A 20,285-nucleotide genomic window follows, 5' to 3' on the forward strand; every position below is an offset into this window, starting at 1 on the left:
AAAAAATTGTTAAAGTTCATTAAGGCGTAATTGATGAGTATCCGACCGAAAAATGAATATGACTTGAAACTGCTTACCATACCATAGAAAAAGTACACAGAAAAATATTATGTTTTTCACGCAAATAGATACACTTAGCAAATAAATTGTCGAATTTCGAAAAAAATCTAACTCGTAAACAGCTACTTTATGAGACAACGAAGCGAATATGCTATGAAATCTATGCGCTTGACAGTTTTCTATCCATGATTTTAGCAGATGGCAAGGAAACTAGAAAAGGAAGATCGATTCACCTATGTTCACCTGATAACTTTTTTGCCTACTTAGGTGACAATCGCTTTTTGGTCGAACCGTGGTAAAGCCACACCTCATCAGAAGCGCATACCCTATTTAAATAATGGATTAATAAATAAGTAATAAAATATAAAATAATGAATGCTGCACACCGTGACGAAGGCCCTTACACATTTGATAATACAGCAAGTTTTATTACTCGATTATTGGCAAAAAGATTGCCAACAAAGCGAATATAAACCGACGATACCTAGCCAATCAAACTAATAACTTCTACTACTGTGGCAGCCGAATTTATACGACATTTATGGAAAAGTGCGTTTTATAAGTAAGTGCTGAGCTATACTGTGTAAGTATATTGTACCGTACTAGTGCTGAGCTAACTTAAAAAATCAAGCGGTTTTAGGATGCCGAATGTCACTATAATCATCAATGACAAAAATCATGTCGGCAAAACTAGCTGTGTCGTTGCAGATCCAACAATAATACTTCACACAAATATATGTTTTGACATTATTATAGAGGGATAAATTTGTTAATTTCAAGCAAACTTTAATCTCAATTATCCCGATTTTTAAGAAACGCGATCTTTTAATAAATAAGGCTCTATTATATGATGTTTGAGTCGAAGATTTGCCTGTACAATATATTCGGTTGAAAAATTAACCTTCCGAACGAAAGAAAAATAAATAAAGCGACACGTGAGCCTGTATCCTGGAGTAATGGCACAGAAATTACGCCACTGGGAACTCACAGAAGTGACGGGGCTTCTGGCGACATGAACTAACAGTAGCAATGGATAGAAGCGCCTATCCGTACTACCTCATAACCGCATCGCAAATGTGTCCCTATGTAGTTCAACCTTCCAACCATATAAGCTGCAGCCTTGCAATTTCTATGACGAATATATGTAGAGCATTTTTTAACGAACAACATGTGTTGTTTTAAAAAAAATGAATGACTTCGACGATTTACCCGATACAAAATGCAAAAAAAAAACTCGACCCCAACCCGAGCTTTATACGCGCACACGAAAACACCAAAATATATGCATCCTTGATTGATAATACATGATTTGATTAAATCGCCGGCAGTTGAATCCTACCAACTACACAATGAGCCGTTGATGCAGGAGTATCAAATCACTCATTGTTTCCGTATTTGTTTATCAAAAATAATTCTCCGCATATTTAAAAAAGCACTCTTTTACATGCACGTTGCAGTGCCCATAACGAGACATCTGTCCCGAAAGTTGCAATTCGTTCACGTATTTTGGCACGATATACTGCAGCACTTAGACGCTTAGATTGATCTGTTTTCACATATGGAATAATTTTAATTTTTAGTAAGGACCCGATCTTGAGTTCGATCTACGCCTTTACCTGTGCAGAGCTCAGAGAGAACACCAGAGAATTGGTTACACAGGTTTAAAAGCCTTAATATATGTTCCTGAGATTTGCCCGGTTACCAGACCAAATTGTTTGATCAAGGTAAATCAAAGTGTAGTTTTGTTGGAAAAATACGAAATAACACTAGGAAATTTTTAGAAGATTGCCCTCGCAAGTACCCAAAAAATATGCTATATGCAGTTTTAATTAGGTTCTACGGTAATAAAGAAAAAAAATGGTCCACAATTACTATAATAATCTCCTTTTAAATCAGCTGAGTAACATGAAGAACTACGACGCCAAAAATAATAATCTTCTGGGTGGTGTCCACTTTAGTCTTGCTAGATCAAATCAAAGTTCAACAAAGCTATCTAGCTTATTAAATCTGGCTATTCAGAATATCAGGTTTTAGTGTCCCGCCTTTAAACTGCCTATTCCTCCGCGAATACACGTGCGAAAACGAAACGGAAAATCAACAAGTAGACGTCCATAATACCACTGACGTGATACGTCCAGTAATTTCCAAGGAATAGTTTGAATCTCCAGCTTGTTTCGGACAACAGGGCTCAATGGCCTGCTCTAGTCGCTACTCCAAAGTACGCACGTTTGAGTAAGCTGCAAATCACAAGTTCTAGAAATCCGCTGCCTACACGTCAAATTCTATATGGGAACGCAAATTAATTAATTGTATTAACATCTAGATCGAATAAGTCGTCCGTAAAGATTGCTTTACCGTAGTAAAATGATGGGAACGATGGATAATGATGCTGAGGTAGTATAGAAGACACTGTCCGACAGATGTAATTGCTCGTTAGAAGTTTCTGCTTTTTTAAGTTAACCTCTTTTGTTTCGATTAGCGCAACATATTAAGTCTCCTGTAATATCTGCATGCTTTTCAAGTAGGTTCTACGCATGTAGTATAGCTATTTTTAATGAGCGTCAATGTGCATACTCTATTGCATCAGTTATATCAATTAATCATTCACTATACCAAACGCAATGTTTTCAGGTGAGAAAAGTGTGGTCGCTGACGGTCTATCTCCTCAGTAAGATTCATTCCATACTACTTCGCCATAAACACCAAAATGCTAACCGTTTCTTCAGAAAGCCGCAATTAAATCACCTTTACATTAGAACAGAAATAATCACATGCGATGTTCATACTTATATGGTTTAACGTTAGCTCTCACCAAATGAGCGATAAGCAACCGGCAGTAGCAATAATAACTGCTTCTATTGGTAGCTAATTTATTTCAGAGTCATGCTCCTTTTAATAGATGTAGCTAGTTAACAATATATATATATATATATATATATATATATATATGAAAACGTAATGAAATTGTTCTTAGACATATGATTTAAGTGTCCACAGCAGAATCAATGAATCGCTTTGCTGATTATGAGTGTTCTTGCTTTCCCTTCGTCGATTTTAAGCCCTCATAAAGACACGAATACTCATCCACGTTAGAGTACAAACCAAATGGAGCTTTGTATTCATACGTCGAAAGAAGCTGCGACAGTATTGCATAAGAATTTATATTTGCACGTATATTAAAAGCACAATTCCAAAATGTATTATTTTTGGCCCTTCATTCAGCTTACACAGAAAGCTTTGCAAAATCTGATGGGAAACTCCTTGCACTAGTAAAACAGCAATGAATTATGAGGCATATTATTATTATCATCTATTTCGCAAGTGTTAGCTCCCTTGTATGTCTCTAATATATATAAAACTATATGTAATATAAAAACAAGAAATTCTAACAAACGAGACGGAGATGTATGCTTCAGTTGTGAACGTGAGGTTACTACGAAGGCGTATCTTTCAATGTAATAAGTTCTTTGAGATCAAAGCGGTGGTATGATATACAATTTGCAGTCCTTACATAATAAACAAGGTGGAACAAGGTTCCCTGCTAGATAGAAGTATAAAGACAGGTCGGTAACAATATAATTATCTGTGAAGATAGTACATTTTACATCGTCAACACATATCTTGGTTTACTGTGTTATGTTCTTAATCTTTTTCCGATTCGCCATTTATCCTTTGAATTAATGCTAATACTAGTTAGATACGCTTCACCCCCTGGTAATTATTAAACGTCTCTTCGCAACGGAAACGACAGGATTCCCATGTCCATACCCTACGCTTCACTTTTCAGAGACATTCAACATACCACTAACAATTCGTTGAACAACATCAACCTATCAAAGCCTGTATTATCTTTCAGCGTTGTGGGATTGCCTTTACAACTTAACACAACTCGTCTGCAAAAATAACACGTCATTTACGGAAGTTTGAACAACTTAGTCTAAGTTTGGCGCGAGTTACTTTGATTACGTAGTTACGTGGAGCTACGTAGCTGTGATCAGAATATTTCAAAGCTGGAAAGCTATAGGGCATTCCAGCCAAGGGTCAGCCAGGGAAGAACTTTATTTTCCTTAGGTTGTGAAAACCATTAAGAAAAGTTCTTGCTCAAGCAGCCGAATACTACTGCTAAATCTATCAAACAAAAGAGACTTAATCCACAACACTGTTATGCACAAAGCGCGCCCAGAAACATATACATGCTTGGCTAGATACATGAAATCAGTTTGTGGATGCTAACAACAAATTGGGTACGCCGAGACGCAAAAGATTTGGCACAAGCTGATCCAGCTTAGCATCTTAAATCCGTAATATATCGCCATGAACATTTAGCTTCAATTAACCTTCGTGTTAAATTATACGCTAAAGAATTATAATCTACAAGTAGTTTGCACTTTTTCCCTGCAATTATCAAAAAAAAAGTACATCCTTGCACTGAGATGAAGTCTTGGCATATGGCCACTATTTGAAATTGCCGCCGTAGCCCGCTCGCATAAGGTGAAATAAGCAGAACAATAAACATAGCGGAAAAGACTTATTACGTCGTCAAATAATTTAACGCACAACTTCGAAATGACAGCCTCACCACTCTTGACATTTTTTTAGAAAAAACCTGAGTACCTTCAAATGCAGTTGTATTCGATACCCTCCCTCCGGTGTCGATCTTTACCCAATCCGACCCGCCGGCCTATAATTGCTGATTAGCAATATGCAGCAATACGTTCCAAAGTAGCTCTTATTCCCAATTCATTTGCATTCAGCTCAGCTTTCTTTTCCTATATTTTTTTACGCCAATTTCGCTCATACCAGCGATTCGTTTAATGCGTCGCGGGCTGGCACTCAGGACCACTGGCGCCCTGAGGCCGACCGAGCCCGATATCCAAGATGGCGGCGCTCAGAAGGTGAACAAACCGAACAAGCCTCTACGGCTTACAACGGATTTTAACAGTAATAACAACATTGAAAGTGATTGTGTCAGTGAGGTGTAGTGTGATCCGTATTTGGTAACAAGTCGTCCAGTGTTGATCTTGTCAGAAAACAATTTTTTTCTGCAGAAACACTATAGAAGAGACGAAATAACGCCTGCATTACAACGAAGGCCAGCAGCAGATGGTGAGTTGTTTAGCCTGTGTTGTAAGTGCGATCTTTTTCGGATGTTCGAGCGCTAATCGCTCGGGACGTCCGGAATTGGCAGTAGGCAGCACTGCCTGTAATAGTGTCAGCAACCCAGCGGAACTCTTAGCAATGAACGGTTAACTGACGGGGCTGTCCGACTGTTAAACACAGAAGTCTCAGAGAAATGAAAACGCACGGACGGTGGAGAATATTATCTAGATTCCGTCGCTAAATCTATCTGGAGAAACATTTGTCCGTGCAAAAAGGAGAGCGAGTATGAAAAGAATGGCTTGTACAAAGAATTCGTAGGTCGATCCACCTACCATCGTTATGCCTTTGAAGAGGTTTATAAGGGGCGGAGTTCTCAAATGCAAACGATAAAGCCAATTTCTAAAAACAAGTTCTCAAGCTTATTTTTAGAAAACATGCACTCGTTTGTCTCCATTACGTTTTTCCCTGCTGCGTAGGTGACTGACTTCGATTGAGCCTTGCAAAAATTACTTCTTCTACCTGCTGTACCTAATTATCGCTATGATAGCAAATACCGAAAATGGTGGTTTGATAGTAGCTGAGAGTTGTTTCCATCTTTTCACAGAAATGGTTCGCGCACGTGGATCGTTTGTATTTAAAGTGTTCTAAATTTAAGTATAACTTCTTTAGGGGCATAGCGTTATTTCGCTTTGCTGACAGCAAGCATTGCAGGTCCTAGTGCTATCATCAGTGGGCCCATAATAAAACCTATCTAGCGAATGCTTTTAATACTGAAATGTTGAATTTATTGACACGAAATGGAGCTCTGCTGAGGTAATTTGTACGGTTATAAATAATTCGTTTAATATACTGAGTATAGGCAGAGAGCCACCAATCGCTTAATATAGGCTTCGCAGATGCCAAGGAATTCATCTATTGCATAGAATAGCTCCTTAAAAGAGAAAAAAGTGAACAAAACACACACGTCATTTGACTTAAAGAAGTTATTGTAATGTGTGATGTATCTGCATAAAATATAAAGCTATCGTTATTTTGTTAATTAATAATGAAAATCAGCTAGTAGTAGCTAATAGTTAATAATGAAAGTCAGCACCGTTGATATTTTAGGATTCTGATACCTTACGTAATACGATGTGAAGACAACCGTAAAACGTCGTATATCAACACACTCTGTAACCAAACAATTTGGCATTAGCAATAGGGAACCTATGTTTTGTAGGATAAACATAGACCATGGTTTACGAATTGGGCGTCTACCTTATGGAATACGGAAGTTCAGCTTTTTTGCCTGTACTGAATAAGCTTTTGAGGTTACACAGGTTGCTAAACTCCAGCAGGTATAGGGCGCCTGCGTGCACAATCTATAACGCGTGAAAAGGGTCACGCAACCTGAATAAAAGTCTTGGGCCAATGTCCTGCAGAGTCAGGCCGCCTTCTAACAAGATCACCGCTATTAAGGTTCACTCACAGCTGCTGAAACGGTCAGTCAATTAAAAGATTTGACCGATTAAAAATTCTTAGTTTAAAATCTTGAATAAATTTAACACGTAAATTCACTCTTAAAAAAGTATGAGCACCTTTAGGAAGCTTTGGCGCTTCTCAACCGTACAGTATCTACCATGTAGTCTATAATAGAATATCTGCATGAATTCCTATCACGGACAGAGCAAATGTTACCTTCGATCGCCAAGTAATAACCGTCATTCTGGAGTAACACTGAAACATTTATTTAGTGTCTTATGATTAAATTTGTTATTCTAATTCTAATATTGTTTCAAATCCACATCCTGTTTCTTATTTTTTATATTAAACTCAAGATTTTCAAGAATACAATCACGCCCCCATTCAGATTAGTTGGAAGTTTGCTGCAGTTAAAGGGGGGCCAAGAACTCCAGTTCTCATGGTACAACTGTGCGAGTTGAAGCACTGGGTTAACCTGGGAAGTGCTTGCTTATAGTGTCAATATATAAACACATCATATTCGCGTCATAACCTGCCAATATAATAAGTTCTAGTGGTCCTTTTCTTATGGCTGGAGCCTAATAGCTCACTGGAGCGATGTAGGGTAGTCCGGCAGAGACACGAATTGTCATAGAATACGTCATAGAAAAATGCGAATAACTTCCGTTTGTACGATATGTTAATGGGCATTATTGTTTGATGGCCGTGTAGTACTCTTTAAAGTTTCAATAATTATTTTGGTGGTCACTTCTACGTGAAGGTGTTTCGAAGCGATGCGTTTCGAGTTTTTTGGGGTAAAATGAAGCTGCGATTAAAAAAGAAGTGAAAACTATATTTGAATGCTCTTTGTACACCGTTTACATGTGGAACGTCCCTTAAAGTCGCCCGCATTGTTTTTAGCATTGTTCTATACAGGATTTGTTGTTGAAGATATCGGACGGTCCCCGAGTGTCATATGAACGGCTTCTTGGAAGTGGTTGTGCTGTCTTTGGACCTCGATTCCGACCTTCATACCTGTAGAACTCAGTTGGGAGACGAGGTATTTTTAAAACTGAACTATTCGAAACATGGGTAACCAACCAGTCAAATATATCACTCAAACGACTATCTGACGTCATTTTCGTTGGGTGAATAAAGTGCTGAGTATGATATTTACTTCAACAGAAATTCACATATTAACATCACGTTTGCATCGGTTCAGATATTGGATAATAGCATTCCTTTGTATCTTTAAATGGTGCTCATAAGTTATAGCAGCGACACTTTGTTATGATCACCAAAGAACTCGTATGCTGTCAAATACACTCAACGAACATTTCATGTAATTTCTTTTTTAAACCCCAGCAACGGAAGCTTCATTAACTAGCTTGCGTTACATAATCTTCAATGGCATACACTTCTTCTTGCTTATTCGAAAGATTTGAGATGCACGCCAAACTTCCAACCTGCTTAATCTTAGTAATGTATTTTAAAAAGCGGGAAGAAAAAAGAACGTTTGCAAGTGGCAAACGGGCTGGCCTTATTATATCGACAGTCCGCTGGGTGACGCCCTAGAACAGAGTGCCTGTGTTAGGATCCAAGCAACGGGAGCCATTAACTGAGGGAAGGACGGAAATCCTGGAAACAACAAATATTGCTATGACATTAAATGTGTAGCAAAGTATGAACCTCATTTGGCGCAAAGTGTACCTCGATAAGTCTGATGGGACATGGTAGGGTGCACACAGATTGCATTACACGAAGTAGGAAGAAAAAATCTGCTGTCTGCGCTTAGTGAAGCGCGAATACTGGTCTACCATTTTTTCAGTTGCTATTTGCTGGATATCGGAAGAGACCAGTTAGATGTGCAACTTAGACTTTCATTTTCACATTTAAGTAAGTTCCTCTAAGATACCTGTTTAGAAGAACAAAGGCTCAAGTATAGTTGAGCAGAGCAAACCTAAGTATTTATTTTTGTTAGAGCTTGCTTGGGTTCAGCTCATCGTATTATTGAAGAGTCCTTTCCCCCAGGGACAGCATTGGATACACCGCAACCTAATCAGTTTCGTATACCCTTAGCAATATGAAGATATGCGTAAGGCGCAAAAGATGACAAGATGATAAGATGTCACATTCGATTCGGCAAAACATACATTACGTATAGCAGAAATACATAATAATCGAACCTGGTGAATGATCGCTATATTAGTCGTATATTAGCAGAGATGGCTCTATTGTTGCTCGACCCTCGAAAGGCCCATGACGGTACGAACAAAAGCAACTACAAAGTGTATTGGAGTGGCAAAAAGGCATGTGTCCTAAAAGCTGAGAGCAAAATCAAATAATCACGAGACGAATTACTGCAACGATTATTGTTTGGATCAATGCCAAAGGCTTTAAAAGACTTATGTGAACTGGCTATTATGAGGCTATTATTCTGTTTGTAGTACAGAGATCCCAACCTGTGTGTGTCTGAAATTTAATTGTCGATCATTTGTTCGATAGAGATTCGGATGAGACATTGCTCTATCTGGCTTGAAGATGATAGAACAAAGTGGAGAATTAAACGGATGTGTCTGAACGGACCGTATATGGCAGTGTTTGTGAAAATTTACGTGAAAAATATTTTCAAGCATTTGGGAGTAACATTTATGATGCTCAAGTGAGTAATACGAGGCTGCCAACTGATTTGCTGTCCGAGGATACCAAACCCATTGTGCTCTTTCAGTGCGTGGGCCATAAATTTTGCTATTCGCCAGTGTTTTGAGTTCACTTTATCTCGGCAGTAAGCATTTAGCATATATACCCTAGTATCTAATCATCACGTTAAAAATATGCCTTATGCACACTGACCCAATTTGTAGTTTTCGTTTCAAAAAGGGCTAGATGCGACGAAGATCACATCGGTAACAAGCTAAAACACCAGAATTCTCTAAGTGGTTTAGTTTAAGCAGTAATGATATTACCGCAAAAATACTTGGGGCTATACAGAGACTCGTCATAAATAGGCTTTATGTCATACATCATACGTGCTGTTTCAGACTTGTGTTCGCGTGTAGCACGAATTCGCATGCGAGAAAACCTATATGCAGGATTTAAAGGACTGTGACACATACAACAAAGTCAAGTTATACTTCAGAAGTAAATTGGGGTTGAAAAAGTACTTGCTAATATGAACACTGAATTGGACGTACACACTGAATTGTGTGTGACTGAAATATTGTGCCGGCTGGTTACCCAATTGTTTTACATCAATCCTAGCTGCACTAGTGCATTTAGTAATAACACTGAACGTTTTTTTTTTTTTTTATTATTCTTTTTGGTTCTTTCAACCTAATGTTCTCCAATCACAAACGCTTACGTGGTAGTAGAACATGCAAAATATTGTCATATTCATTGATACCTTACAACATTTTTCTTGAAATTCATACAGGTAATAATGGATCCAGGTAGAATTAGCCAAGAATCCGCTCACGAGCACGGCGAAATCGAGGACACTGATGAGAACGAACATGAAGATGTAGCACATGAGGTGTCAGCCGAGGGTGAACAGACCCTTTACGTACAAACAGTCGAAGCCGGCGAGGAATTAGCGGAGCACGCAGGCGATGCTAATACCCAGATCATTCATATTATTCAAGGCTATGATGATGATCCCGATGATGAGGTAGAAGTTGAAGACAGTGAGGCTACCGCTTACCTCGAGGAGGACGAAGATTTCGACGAGGAAGATGAATCGATCCGTGGCGAGACTCACTTGGTTAACGGCAAACTTCTTCACTATATGCCCATTGGAAGGACACGGCAGAGTACACATATATCTCCGTACGAGGCTACTGTATCCAACGCTTCCAAGAAACACTCTTGTGGTGAAGAAAAATGCAGCTCGGCGTATCGAAGTAAAAAAGCACTTGTACAACACCTTAATCTCGCGCACGCGTTGAAGCTGGTCACGTTCGAGAGATCGTATGCAAGTGTGGCCCATATACTCTACGAGTTTGAGCGGATTCAACGTTATGCTAACTACTTGTTCGGGGCTGATTATAAGACGTTCAACTCATCGACAAAACAGCTGCGCGTCATTTACGTATGCGCTCACGATCGAAAGCTTCGGAAAAATCGACAGATTGGTCAGGTGTGCACGACATTCATTGAGTTTGCTGCCGATTACAATACAGGTGAGGCATGCTTCTGTGATTAGAATTATATATGAAAGAATTATTTAGTCCTGCAAAATTACTCAAAAAATGTTAATGTATGAAAGTAATACCTGCAAGGAAACAAAATTCCAAAATAATTCTTATAAGTTGAGTGTACGTGCTAAGCCATAAGTCTCAAGTATATTTTTGTCGTATCAATTGAGTACGATTTGCCATGAAATAGGTTAACGACATCATGCTTACAAGAGCGTTAAACATTGTCAAAAAATGAATTTGACTTTCAGGTCAAGGTCGTCTGTCAGGCTGTTTGCAGCACTACAAGCATGGCGGCTACCGAGATCTCTCCGATTATCAGTTTGTTCATGCGGACGAAGTACCTGCCGATTTTGAACTTGTCTGTCCGATCTGCTGTGAGACGTTTGCTACCGAAGAAGAAATGCTCCAACATGCCTTCGAAAAGATTCATCACATAGCTCCTAGGTGAGGTTACAATATGTACAAAAATTTACCTGTATACGCACGCATGGGCACCACAGGAAAATTTGAGGATAAAATTTAATTAACCAACACGAGATTTGTATGGGTTTTCTGCCCAATGAGGGACAAGCTGTTAATAATTTTGTTATCGTATTTTCGGTTATAGCTTGGAAACCTCATTTTTCGCTAAATTTGATTCTACGGTTCCCAGAATTTTTTAGTGAGACCCTTTAAAATATTACACGCGTGCTATTTGTTTCGTTATATATATATAACTAAACAAATATTATATATATATATATATATATATATATAAGCCGTATGCATTTCTTCTGTTTGCTTTTGATCAGGTTTATCCGTATGGCAAAGAAGAAGGAAGCAAAAGACGCCGGATGGGACAGCGAGATGACAAATACACTGATCCGGTGTGATATGTGCAGTTTTGAAACGGCAGATAGAAGTTACTTCATGACACATCGGGTCAAATCGCATATGGGACCTGAATGTGTTGAGAAGCATGTGGCGAAAAACCGAGATGATGCTAATTATATTTTTCGACAGGTACAGTATATATATTTTCTTTACACAACAGTTTCCAAGGCGAATAGAATAATACGCGGAGTGCTTAAAAATATTATGACGTGACATAAAACCTGGCGAGGAACACCAGATTTTAATAATTTTGACACCTGATATAGTCTGCAAACGTATATATCCCGAAACACCAATGATTCATGCACAACACTCTACGATGATAATATAGGCCTTCGCTTATTCCTTATTTCTGCCCGCTTCGATTTCACGATAACCCGTCGTCTCATCTTCAATATTCAGGCTCAGATAGCGTTAAATACGCGATTCTTCCTCGCCAACAAACGTGTCAACGACTCATCAATTGTATCCTATTCGTTTCGCTGCAACTATAATCGCCGATCACCAACCTCAGTGTGCGTCTGTTCGTTCAAAATGCTCGAATTTCCCGACGCTAACCGGTACGAAATTGAAATGGTGAAGGTGCATTCGCACGACGTTTCGACATCGTGCGAGGAGGAGCTTGATGACTTACCCCCACCTCCGGAGCTATTTTCGTGCCAAACATGTGATCGAGTTTTTCAGAATGAGGCAATACTTCGCGATCACCAGAAAGCAAACAATCACTACAATGTCGTTGAACTGGAAGCTAAGAAAAGTCGCGAGTAAGTAAGCATATTCGATGTTATTGATATTACTAATAACTTTTTGGTTCAGATCACTTCGAACCAAAAAACATAACATTTTCCTAGAGAGCATATTTTATACACCTTTTTTTTTTTTTATGTACTTAGTACTTATGTATAACGATTGTAATACGTAAAATAGTACTTATGCACATGTAACTATGATAATTTAATTAGTATACATATATGATATGATCATTTTGTCTTGTAGGGTAGTGAAACAGAAGCAGTTCTTCTGCTGTGTATGTTCAGTAGGATTTACCAAGAAGCTCTCACTGCGGCAACACCAGAAGAACTTTAATCACAACTACACCCCAGCAAATGTGCGTGCCCCGATCAGTTCGCACGCCCACGTAGCCCAGGAGCAGTCCAATATGCCTAAGGAGGCGACAGCAGAAGGGTCATCGGTTAGTCTACTTTTCGTCTGTTTGCTCAAGTTCAGCGCTAATAGGGCAATGGCTTGTTGTCCCTCTAAAAAATTGCAATGCGAATTGATGTTCGCTACCTAACAAAATATCGCGGCAATAATTTGCGCCAGTTGCTTCGATTTATGAACTCAAAATCTTGTGTGAACTTGTGTTCGTTCAGGGTTTAACAAACGCTTTTTTCATTTTATTTTCTTTATTGCTTGCCTGGCTGTCTGGGTACGCAGACGGTTCGTGAAAAGAAGGTGATCCAGCTTTTCCCTCATCTGTGCTATGACTGCGGCCAGACACTGAGCAACAAGGTTGAATTACTCAAACATCTGCACCTCGAGCATAAGTACGACGTTGATCTCTTTAGTAAAGAGTTTGCCAACATGGATCTCGTATGGCGTTATTTTTACGAGATTCAGCTCAATACAAAGACAAGATATAAACAGCATGGAAGCCAGAAGGTTGATGAGGACAATTTTAAGATTTATTACATTTGTAACCGCGAGGGTAAAGATAAAACGAAAAAGGTCAACCGGAAGCGCGGCCGGCGAAAGCCTCCAAAAGATGTAAATAGAGCCTGTACGGCACACTTCACGATCCGCCGGGATAATGGCAAGATTATCTGTTCCGGTTCGACCACGCATTATGGTCACGATATTGAAGAGGAGTTTCTGCTCCGCGGCAAAATCCTGCAGAAAGCAATGGAAATAATTCAAAAGGTGCCAGATGAGGCCGCCGAAGATATGCACGTATTGACAGCCGCGGATTTTCCCTATCACTCTGAAAAGCGTGAGATGCATAAATCATACAAGAATCCGGAAGCTATCCTTTGGAGTCAGCCATTTTCGGACACGTTCACAGTTACGCCGAGTGATGATAACAGCTTTTACGTTGGTCCGACAGATAAACCAGCGAGACTCGTCTCGCACAAGACGTCAGTTGATAGCTTCTGCACAATATGTGCTGGAAAGCCAACACGAATGAATACCGGCCAATTGTATCAATGTCCTCATATCTACCAGTGTGACTGTGAATTTTACCAGGCAGGATATCATAACTGCAAGCACATAAATGTGTTGGAACTGTACCTCAATCAGGAATCGACGCAAGGTAATGTACTCTATCTGACAGCACCCTGTTCCGAAAAAGACTTAGCTATAAGAGCGCAGGCCTCGAAGCTGGCCCAGTTAAGTGAGGATGTGGTAAAAATTTTGGAAAATCTCAATGCTTCTGAAGATTCTACGAAGCTTTTGACTTGTAAAATGGATGCTATAAAGGTTAGTATGTGAGATTGATACCAATTAAGAATATTAATTCATGAACAAGTATAGTAGTACACCTCGTCGTTTCATTAACTAAAACCTTTCTGTATTTTAAGAAATGGGCTATTGTAAGATTTGGTTCTACATGATTAACTTAATCATATCCCTTGGGCTAACGCAAGCAGAAACGATGATTTTTTTTAAAATGTGCTCGCTCTATTTTGCAGAGTTTGCTGGGATCCCCTGACATCTGTGATGCCGAAACTCAGACAGATGAATTGTACCAGGTTACAGCAATGCCACCGGTTATTATGAGGTCGGTTGTACAACAGCATGATGACCGAGTGGCTGTCGTTCAAGCAGTTGCATCCGAAGAGAACAGGCCCCCTGTGGCTTGCATGCCTGGGACTCCTCTCGTCATTCATCCAATTGAACGTGAGTATCGGATCATTATACAAACGTGAACCTGGCTAGACTTGTGATCAATTAATGCTTTTAACTTACTCCCTGACTACAACGTGTTTCAATACTGACATAATTTATAATACTAGCATAATTTCTTCATTAGCGTAAGAGATTTTCGCTTCTTGCCTATGTATACCGTTTCGTTAACGTTTGCGTTAACGTTTACAGAAAAATAGGAGTAAAACGAAGAAACCTTTAGAAACAGCCAAAGAGTATGTAGGACGTTTGGATAGAAACAAATTGGGTCTAGATAAGTACAGTTTTGGTTGTCGACAATTTGATATGAATGCGTGCATCGTATTTCTTTTTCTTTACATATAAATGTCGTCATTTCAGGTACTCGAACGCCTGCACCTCGAAAAGCAATCATTGTCAATTCTTCTCAGTCACCCCGTCTAGTTGTCCGCAAAGACGCTCCAACTTCCATGGCAGCCGCTTCTAAAGCCACGGGGACTTCAGTCGGAATTCGTAACCCAACCACCGCTACCGTAGCGACACCGCCCACAAGAACCGCGGAAACAACTACTGTTGGAGTTGGAGTTAGCCATGTCCAGGATCGACGTGAAATCGTACTTCAGTCCCCTGGCCGAAGAGTCCCAGGCAGCTCAACGATGGTTCCAGTCATGGCACTTATGCAACTGGGGGAAACAGACAGTAACGGTACTGCTGTTATGTCTGTTGAACAACTGGAAGGGGAGGTGGCGAATGATGAAACTGAGCTGCTCGAGCAGGTGGGTACTTCCCATCAGCAAGAAATTGACGAAGAAAACCAACTGCGGGGGTCGGAACTTCCTGGAGAACCTGTAGACGCAGAGGTGGTTGAAAGAACCGTTCGTGTAGCTGCTGAACCAGCAATCAAAGGCGCTATGATAGAAAAACGTCATACTAAAGGTAAGGATGGAAATGGCTTTCGTATTACGTTCAGGTGACTGTTTCAGGCTTCGTGTTACCTTATTTTGTGACTGAAGCTCCCGTTCATATCGCAAAGCTGACCACCTATGTAGTTCTTAGTCCAATCCGTTTAATTTCTAAACACGCTCTTTGGCAGGCGATATTTTAAGAGCATTTCAAATTTAAACATGTTCCTAATTTTAACACGCCACTGTTGATAAGTTTTTTGCGGGGCTCAGTAGAATACATTTAGCTGTAGGTAATTAAGTCTACCACCACGTAAAAAAGGATGTTTGCTTAGTTTGATTAAGTTTCAAAGCTCAGTTAGGAAAAGATCAGGCTTCACCTCTTACGGTATAAATCTGAAAAGCTTACCGAAAATGTGTGACCTTCGAATTCAAGCCTATTTCTGAACGCTTTAAAAATTTAGATCAATTTTACATCAGATAATTTATTACAGAAGATGAACTGAACAGAAGTATAGAAAAGCTATTAACGAAAATGTAGTTCGCACTTGGCACGTACGGAAAGCACGTATTATAAAATATTTCACGATATATTACGTTTAAAAAATGTCCGTGCAGAATGAGTACTTTACATTCACACTAGTTTACACAAGTAATAAATAAAGAACTATTGTCTTCAGTAATACCAACGCATGAGGAACAAAGTAAAGCATGTCTGAGTTATTGAAACCACGCTTCGCTTGAAGAAAACGGCGGATGATCAAACACACCAACTAACACTATGATTACACAGAAAAAAAGCTACGAGAACTACTTACTAAAAATCTGTATCTGTCATACAAGTGGCTGTTTCAGTTGAAAAGTCTCCCTCATCTACTACAAATGAATCCCCGCAGAGAACCGCAGATTCAAAGGAAGCCCTCATCTCGCCCTCTGTAGAGCCTCTTGAACGACCTTTGCGGAAGCGTAAAACCGTCGAGGAGACGGATCTGACTGATCCAAAACGCACATCACATCGAGCCAAAAAACCTAACAGAAAATTCGATCTTTGATCACATTTAATTGCTTTCAGTGTAGTTGGGGGTATGTTTAAGCTATTGTCGCTCTAAATTGTTGTGTAAGTTGACGGTAAACCCAAATCCGCGCAAGTTACCAGTAATAACGGCTGGAGCTTTATACATAAGGGCAGGACAAATGGGGTTAGCTAACGCAGGAGCTAGCGTCATATTTTTGTGTTACTGTATATAATGATAAATAAACCAAGAACCTATGCTGTGTACATTAAAAATATACGCGCGGATGTAGGTTTACTCATGTGTAAGTGAATAAGTTCGAATAAACGTTCAGTTTTTTTTTAATTGTTATTGTAAACGATTTACTCAATTAATTCGCTACATTTGAAAGCAATCGATCTGCAACGAGTACCCAATCGTACGATTGTGAATCAAGCTCATAGCCTGTATTTAACCTTAATCCGCAATATAATCGTTCGTGGTTTTCTGTAAGTGCGTTTGAGGCAATGACATAAAATAGACACGCTCTGAACGAATTGATCATTATGTCTTTATATGAAACAAATATCCTTAAAGGTAGATTTTGTAGGTGAAATTGGAAAAAGTTGCTTTGATAGCGAATAAAAATACACACATACGCACACTGACACACACACACAATGTATGGAAATAAACAGTGTAATTGAAATAATCTTGTAGGTGAGTCTTTTTTATTTATTTTGTCTTGTATAGTCTTCGCCGATTTCGATTCTATCCAGCAGCAAAAAGGAAAGATTCCTTCGTCATTGTGTTAGGAATTAAGTAACGTAAACTGATAAAATCTATTTGATCATTAGAAAGTTTCCCCGTATGGCAGATAAGAAACCCAATTTTCCTTAGAAGTGTAAGAAACGGAAACATCTCTTTGTGTTATTCGAAATGTAGTTTCTTGGGAAGATTAACGATATAAAGTGTCATGGAAATAAGTGGAACGCGCTTGAACGTAACACCCTAATAAAAGTTATTTTAGCTCTGATTTTAAGCTTTTTATTTCGATTGAAATCCTGCGTTTTGTGCGTAGGACATGCTGACGATGCTATGAGACAACTCATTTCGAATGAATAATTGAGTTTCCATTGATTTAAGTTCATTGTACTTAGTCTTTATAGTATATCCATACTTCTAGGAGTAGTCACGAGAGTAATTAGGTTGTATCATTATATTCGGCACGCTTTGAGGTTTTAAACGGTGCACATAATCATATTACCCAATATTTCGCCACTATCCCCGTACAGTCAGTAATTTACTAACCTTGTTCAATAGTAACAGTATAAAAAGCCCTGTTAAAATAAGTTTCATTTCCCTATCCCCATATAACCCGATTATTACCCGGCAGTGCCATGTTTTATTTAATATTCATAATTTATCTGTGATCTTAGAATAAAAAAAATATAGTTAAACGTTCATATAGTTCACGAAACTACAGTTCCATTGAAAAAATCACCCTTCATTAAACGTCTTTTAATAGCAGTAGTAAATTTAATGAACCACAGTCTTGTTGCTGATTACCCATATCGAAATCCAGACGAAATTTCCTTCGTCCGCCTGTCTAGCATTTCTCGGGTGCTCGGAGGAGCTATCTCTTATAGGACCACTTTTGTATTAAAAGACAATAAAAGAGTTTCCTTTCACAAAGATATCTACTCTGTATGTTACAAGTTGTATTTTTAGACTCTGAATATTCCTTGCATCTATGTACTTGAAAGAAAGACATCTCCATTTTTTTTTCTCAGACGAGAATTTATTAACATGCGTGCAGCGGAAACCAGGAACGATCACCAGTAAGCACTCTTCCAAGTTGTTCAGAAGAGTGATTATGGTTAATCTTCTTTCGAGGTAACGACACGCGTTCCTCTGACACGTCCCGTTCTTCTGGCAGCAATGAGACCGACCTTTCGACCGGCTGGGGTGTTCCTCTTAACAGTCGAGGCCTTACCGATATGCTGGTGGTTGCCTCCTCCATGGGGATGCTCAACAGGGTTCATACAAACACCTCGGACTTTCGGCCAGCAGTTCCTCTTGGCCTTGTACTTAAAGTAAGCACGACCGGCCTTCAGGATGGGCTTCTCGATCCTGCCACCACCAGCGATGATTCCGACCATGCCACGGTTGGCTGATGGGACCACCTTTTTAGCACCTGACGGAAGCTTGACTCTCGTCTTTTTTGAGTCGGGGTTGTGGGCAATAATGGTAGCGTAATTGCCAGACGTCCGAGCTAGACGTCCACGATCACCGGTCTTTTCTTCTAAGTTGCATACAGCAGTACCTTCAGGCATGTTCCCGATAGGCAAAACGTTACCAACCTAAAAACAACGTAACGAAAACACGTTTTAAAGTTAAAGTAGCTATTTGTGTGAAACAGTATTCCAAGTGATACAGGAGGTAAGGAGTACAAAAGGCATTCGATCTAGTAAAAGATAAAAAGCACTATTTGAAAGATAATTTCGCCCGCACGTGAATTTTTGGCAGCAACAGCACGGAATCAACAAGGTGGCCTGCTTTATGGGTATGTGCCTGAACGAAAAAATCATTCTATATAATAACTGCCATTTTCGCACTATTCCTCAACAATGGGGTATTACCTAATCGTCATCGTAAAAGAGCCACTGGCTTGAAGTTCCTCGATCAGAAAACAAGGTCGCTCAATTTGACTTCAGTCCGTTTCCCCATCATTTGTGTATAAGTCATTTAGGCATTCCCAACCACTTTTAATCATGTAAGAGTGTTCACCTGTAATTGAGCTTTTTTTCCGCAATAGACAAACTGTCCGGTGTACATGCCCTCGCAGGCGAGAAATAATTCCTTGCGCTGCTTGTAGCGGTATGGGTCTCGGAAATAGACGCGGGCCAGAGGAGCTCCGCGTCCTGGATCGTGCATGATCTCCTTCACGATTCCCTTGATGTAGCCATGACGTTCAGCGAAATCGATCGCACGAAGCCTGGGAGCTCCTTTGCGGTGCTTGTTATGCGATCGGAACACCGACCCAGCACCCTTTCTCTGAGAGCGAATCACACGTCCCATTTTCTAGAAAGTCACAGGAGAACAGAGAGCTCAAGCGAATTAGATGCTATTTACTGTCGACATCACGAATGTCTTCAACAGCCTCCGCGTTCTATATGTGAAAAAATTTCTTTTTCTGATAGATGATATCAGTGAAAACGTAGAACGAACTATGGAATTGTAGCACTCAAAGGTTGTCGGCCTGCAGCGTCATGCATCTGTTAACAGAATATGGAGATGTTCGAAGCCATGAACGATCTCCATAAGCCGCAACACTTTGGAAGCAACGAAAGCTTCATTATCTGAACGCAACATGCACTCAGTTGTGATACGATATTTTAGCTTTTCATGTCTAAACTATCTACTTTATTACATGAACTCAGCCTTATAATAAACGAATGATTACGCCGAAACGTCAACAGGCGGAGCGTTCCATTTGCACAAAATCAGTATCCATTAAAATTAGCCACTGAACTTCCGGCTATCACCCAAACGTTGATCTACGAAGAATAAACTATCCGGTTGGTATTCAATTATTAGAAATTCACTTTACAATTCTGTAGATTTATGCAGATTTTGAAACTTACGTCGGTGTGCTACAGTACGACACCGAGGCCACGGGGAAAAGAAGGATACGATACCGGAACACGCCGTCTGCAACGTAAATGAAAACAAAAGCACGGCGCGCAAATTTTGAACACAAAACACCGAATGCCGTTTCTTTCGCATTTCTACGAGATCGAAAAAGATTTTCTCGCTGATTTCCATATGAGAGTTAG

General features: G+C 39.6%; 2 protein-coding genes across 4 annotated transcripts; one reads left to right on the plus strand and one right to left on the minus strand.

The window, feature by feature from the left end:
- Positions 1-4,771: 4,771 nt before the first annotated feature.
- LOC111266151 (uncharacterized) lies at positions 4,772-17,165 on the plus strand. Of its 2 annotated transcripts, none has more exons than XM_022843354.2 (10): positions 4,772-5,166; positions 10,034-10,778; positions 11,045-11,240; positions 11,588-11,798; positions 12,072-12,433; positions 12,666-12,861; positions 13,107-14,147; positions 14,360-14,567; positions 14,934-15,488; positions 16,310-17,165. In XM_022843354.2, the coding sequence occupies exons 1-10, from the start codon at positions 5,164-5,166 to the stop codon at positions 16,504-16,506; spliced, it is 3,714 nt and encodes a 1,237-aa protein (XP_022699089.1). In that variant the 5' UTR covers positions 4,772-5,163; the 3' UTR covers positions 16,507-17,165. The 2 variants fall into 2 exon arrangements, with proteins under 2 accessions (XP_022699089.1, XP_022699088.1); XM_022843353.2 differs by having other exon boundaries at positions 4,779-5,166; positions 16,298-17,165.
- A 1,060-nt stretch (positions 17,166-18,225) lies between these two features.
- On the minus strand, positions 18,226-20,166 carry RpL8 (ribosomal protein L8). 2 transcript variants are annotated; one of them, XM_022843355.2, is made up of 3 exons: positions 20,094-20,166; positions 19,237-19,530; positions 18,226-18,809 (listed from the first exon to the last, which is right to left on the minus strand). In XM_022843355.2, the coding sequence occupies exons 2-3, from the start codon at positions 19,525-19,527 to the stop codon at positions 18,327-18,329; spliced, it is 774 nt and encodes a 257-aa protein (XP_022699090.1). In that variant the 5' UTR covers positions 19,528-19,530; positions 20,094-20,166; the 3' UTR covers positions 18,226-18,326. The 2 variants fall into 2 exon arrangements, with proteins under 2 accessions (XP_022699090.1, XP_022699091.1); XM_022843356.1 differs by lacking the exon at positions 20,094-20,166 and adding an exon at positions 19,880-19,898.
- Positions 20,167-20,285: the final 119 nt, after the last annotated feature.

Source organism: Varroa jacobsoni, unplaced genomic scaffold (assembly GCF_002532875.2).
Source record: "Varroa jacobsoni isolate VJ856 unplaced genomic scaffold, vjacob_1.0 scaffold_1059, whole genome shotgun sequence".
Taxonomy (NCBI): domain Eukaryota; kingdom Metazoa; phylum Arthropoda; class Arachnida; order Mesostigmata; family Varroidae; genus Varroa; species Varroa jacobsoni.

What these genes read in the sequence shown, in the direction of transcription:
- RpL8 (XM_022843355.2), bottom strand. Translation starts at nt 19,527, where the DNA reads ATGGGACGTGTGATTCGCTCTCAGAGAAAGGGTGCTGGGTCGGTGTTC. An exon ending in GAAAAAAAGCTCAATTACAG is followed by an intron (nt 18,810 to 19,236) that starts GTGAACACTCTT and finishes CGTTGTTTTTAG; the next exon opens with GTTGGTAACGTTTTGCCTAT.
- LOC111266151 (XM_022843353.2), top strand. An exon ending in TGCTGCCGATTACAATACAG is followed by an intron (nt 10,779 to 11,044) that starts GTGAGGCATGCT and finishes TTTGACTTTCAG; the next exon opens with GTCAAGGTCGTCTGTCAGGC. An exon ending in GTAAAATGGATGCTATAAAG is followed by an intron (nt 14,148 to 14,359) that starts GTTAGTATGTGA and finishes TCTATTTTGCAG; the next exon opens with AGTTTGCTGGGATCCCCTGA.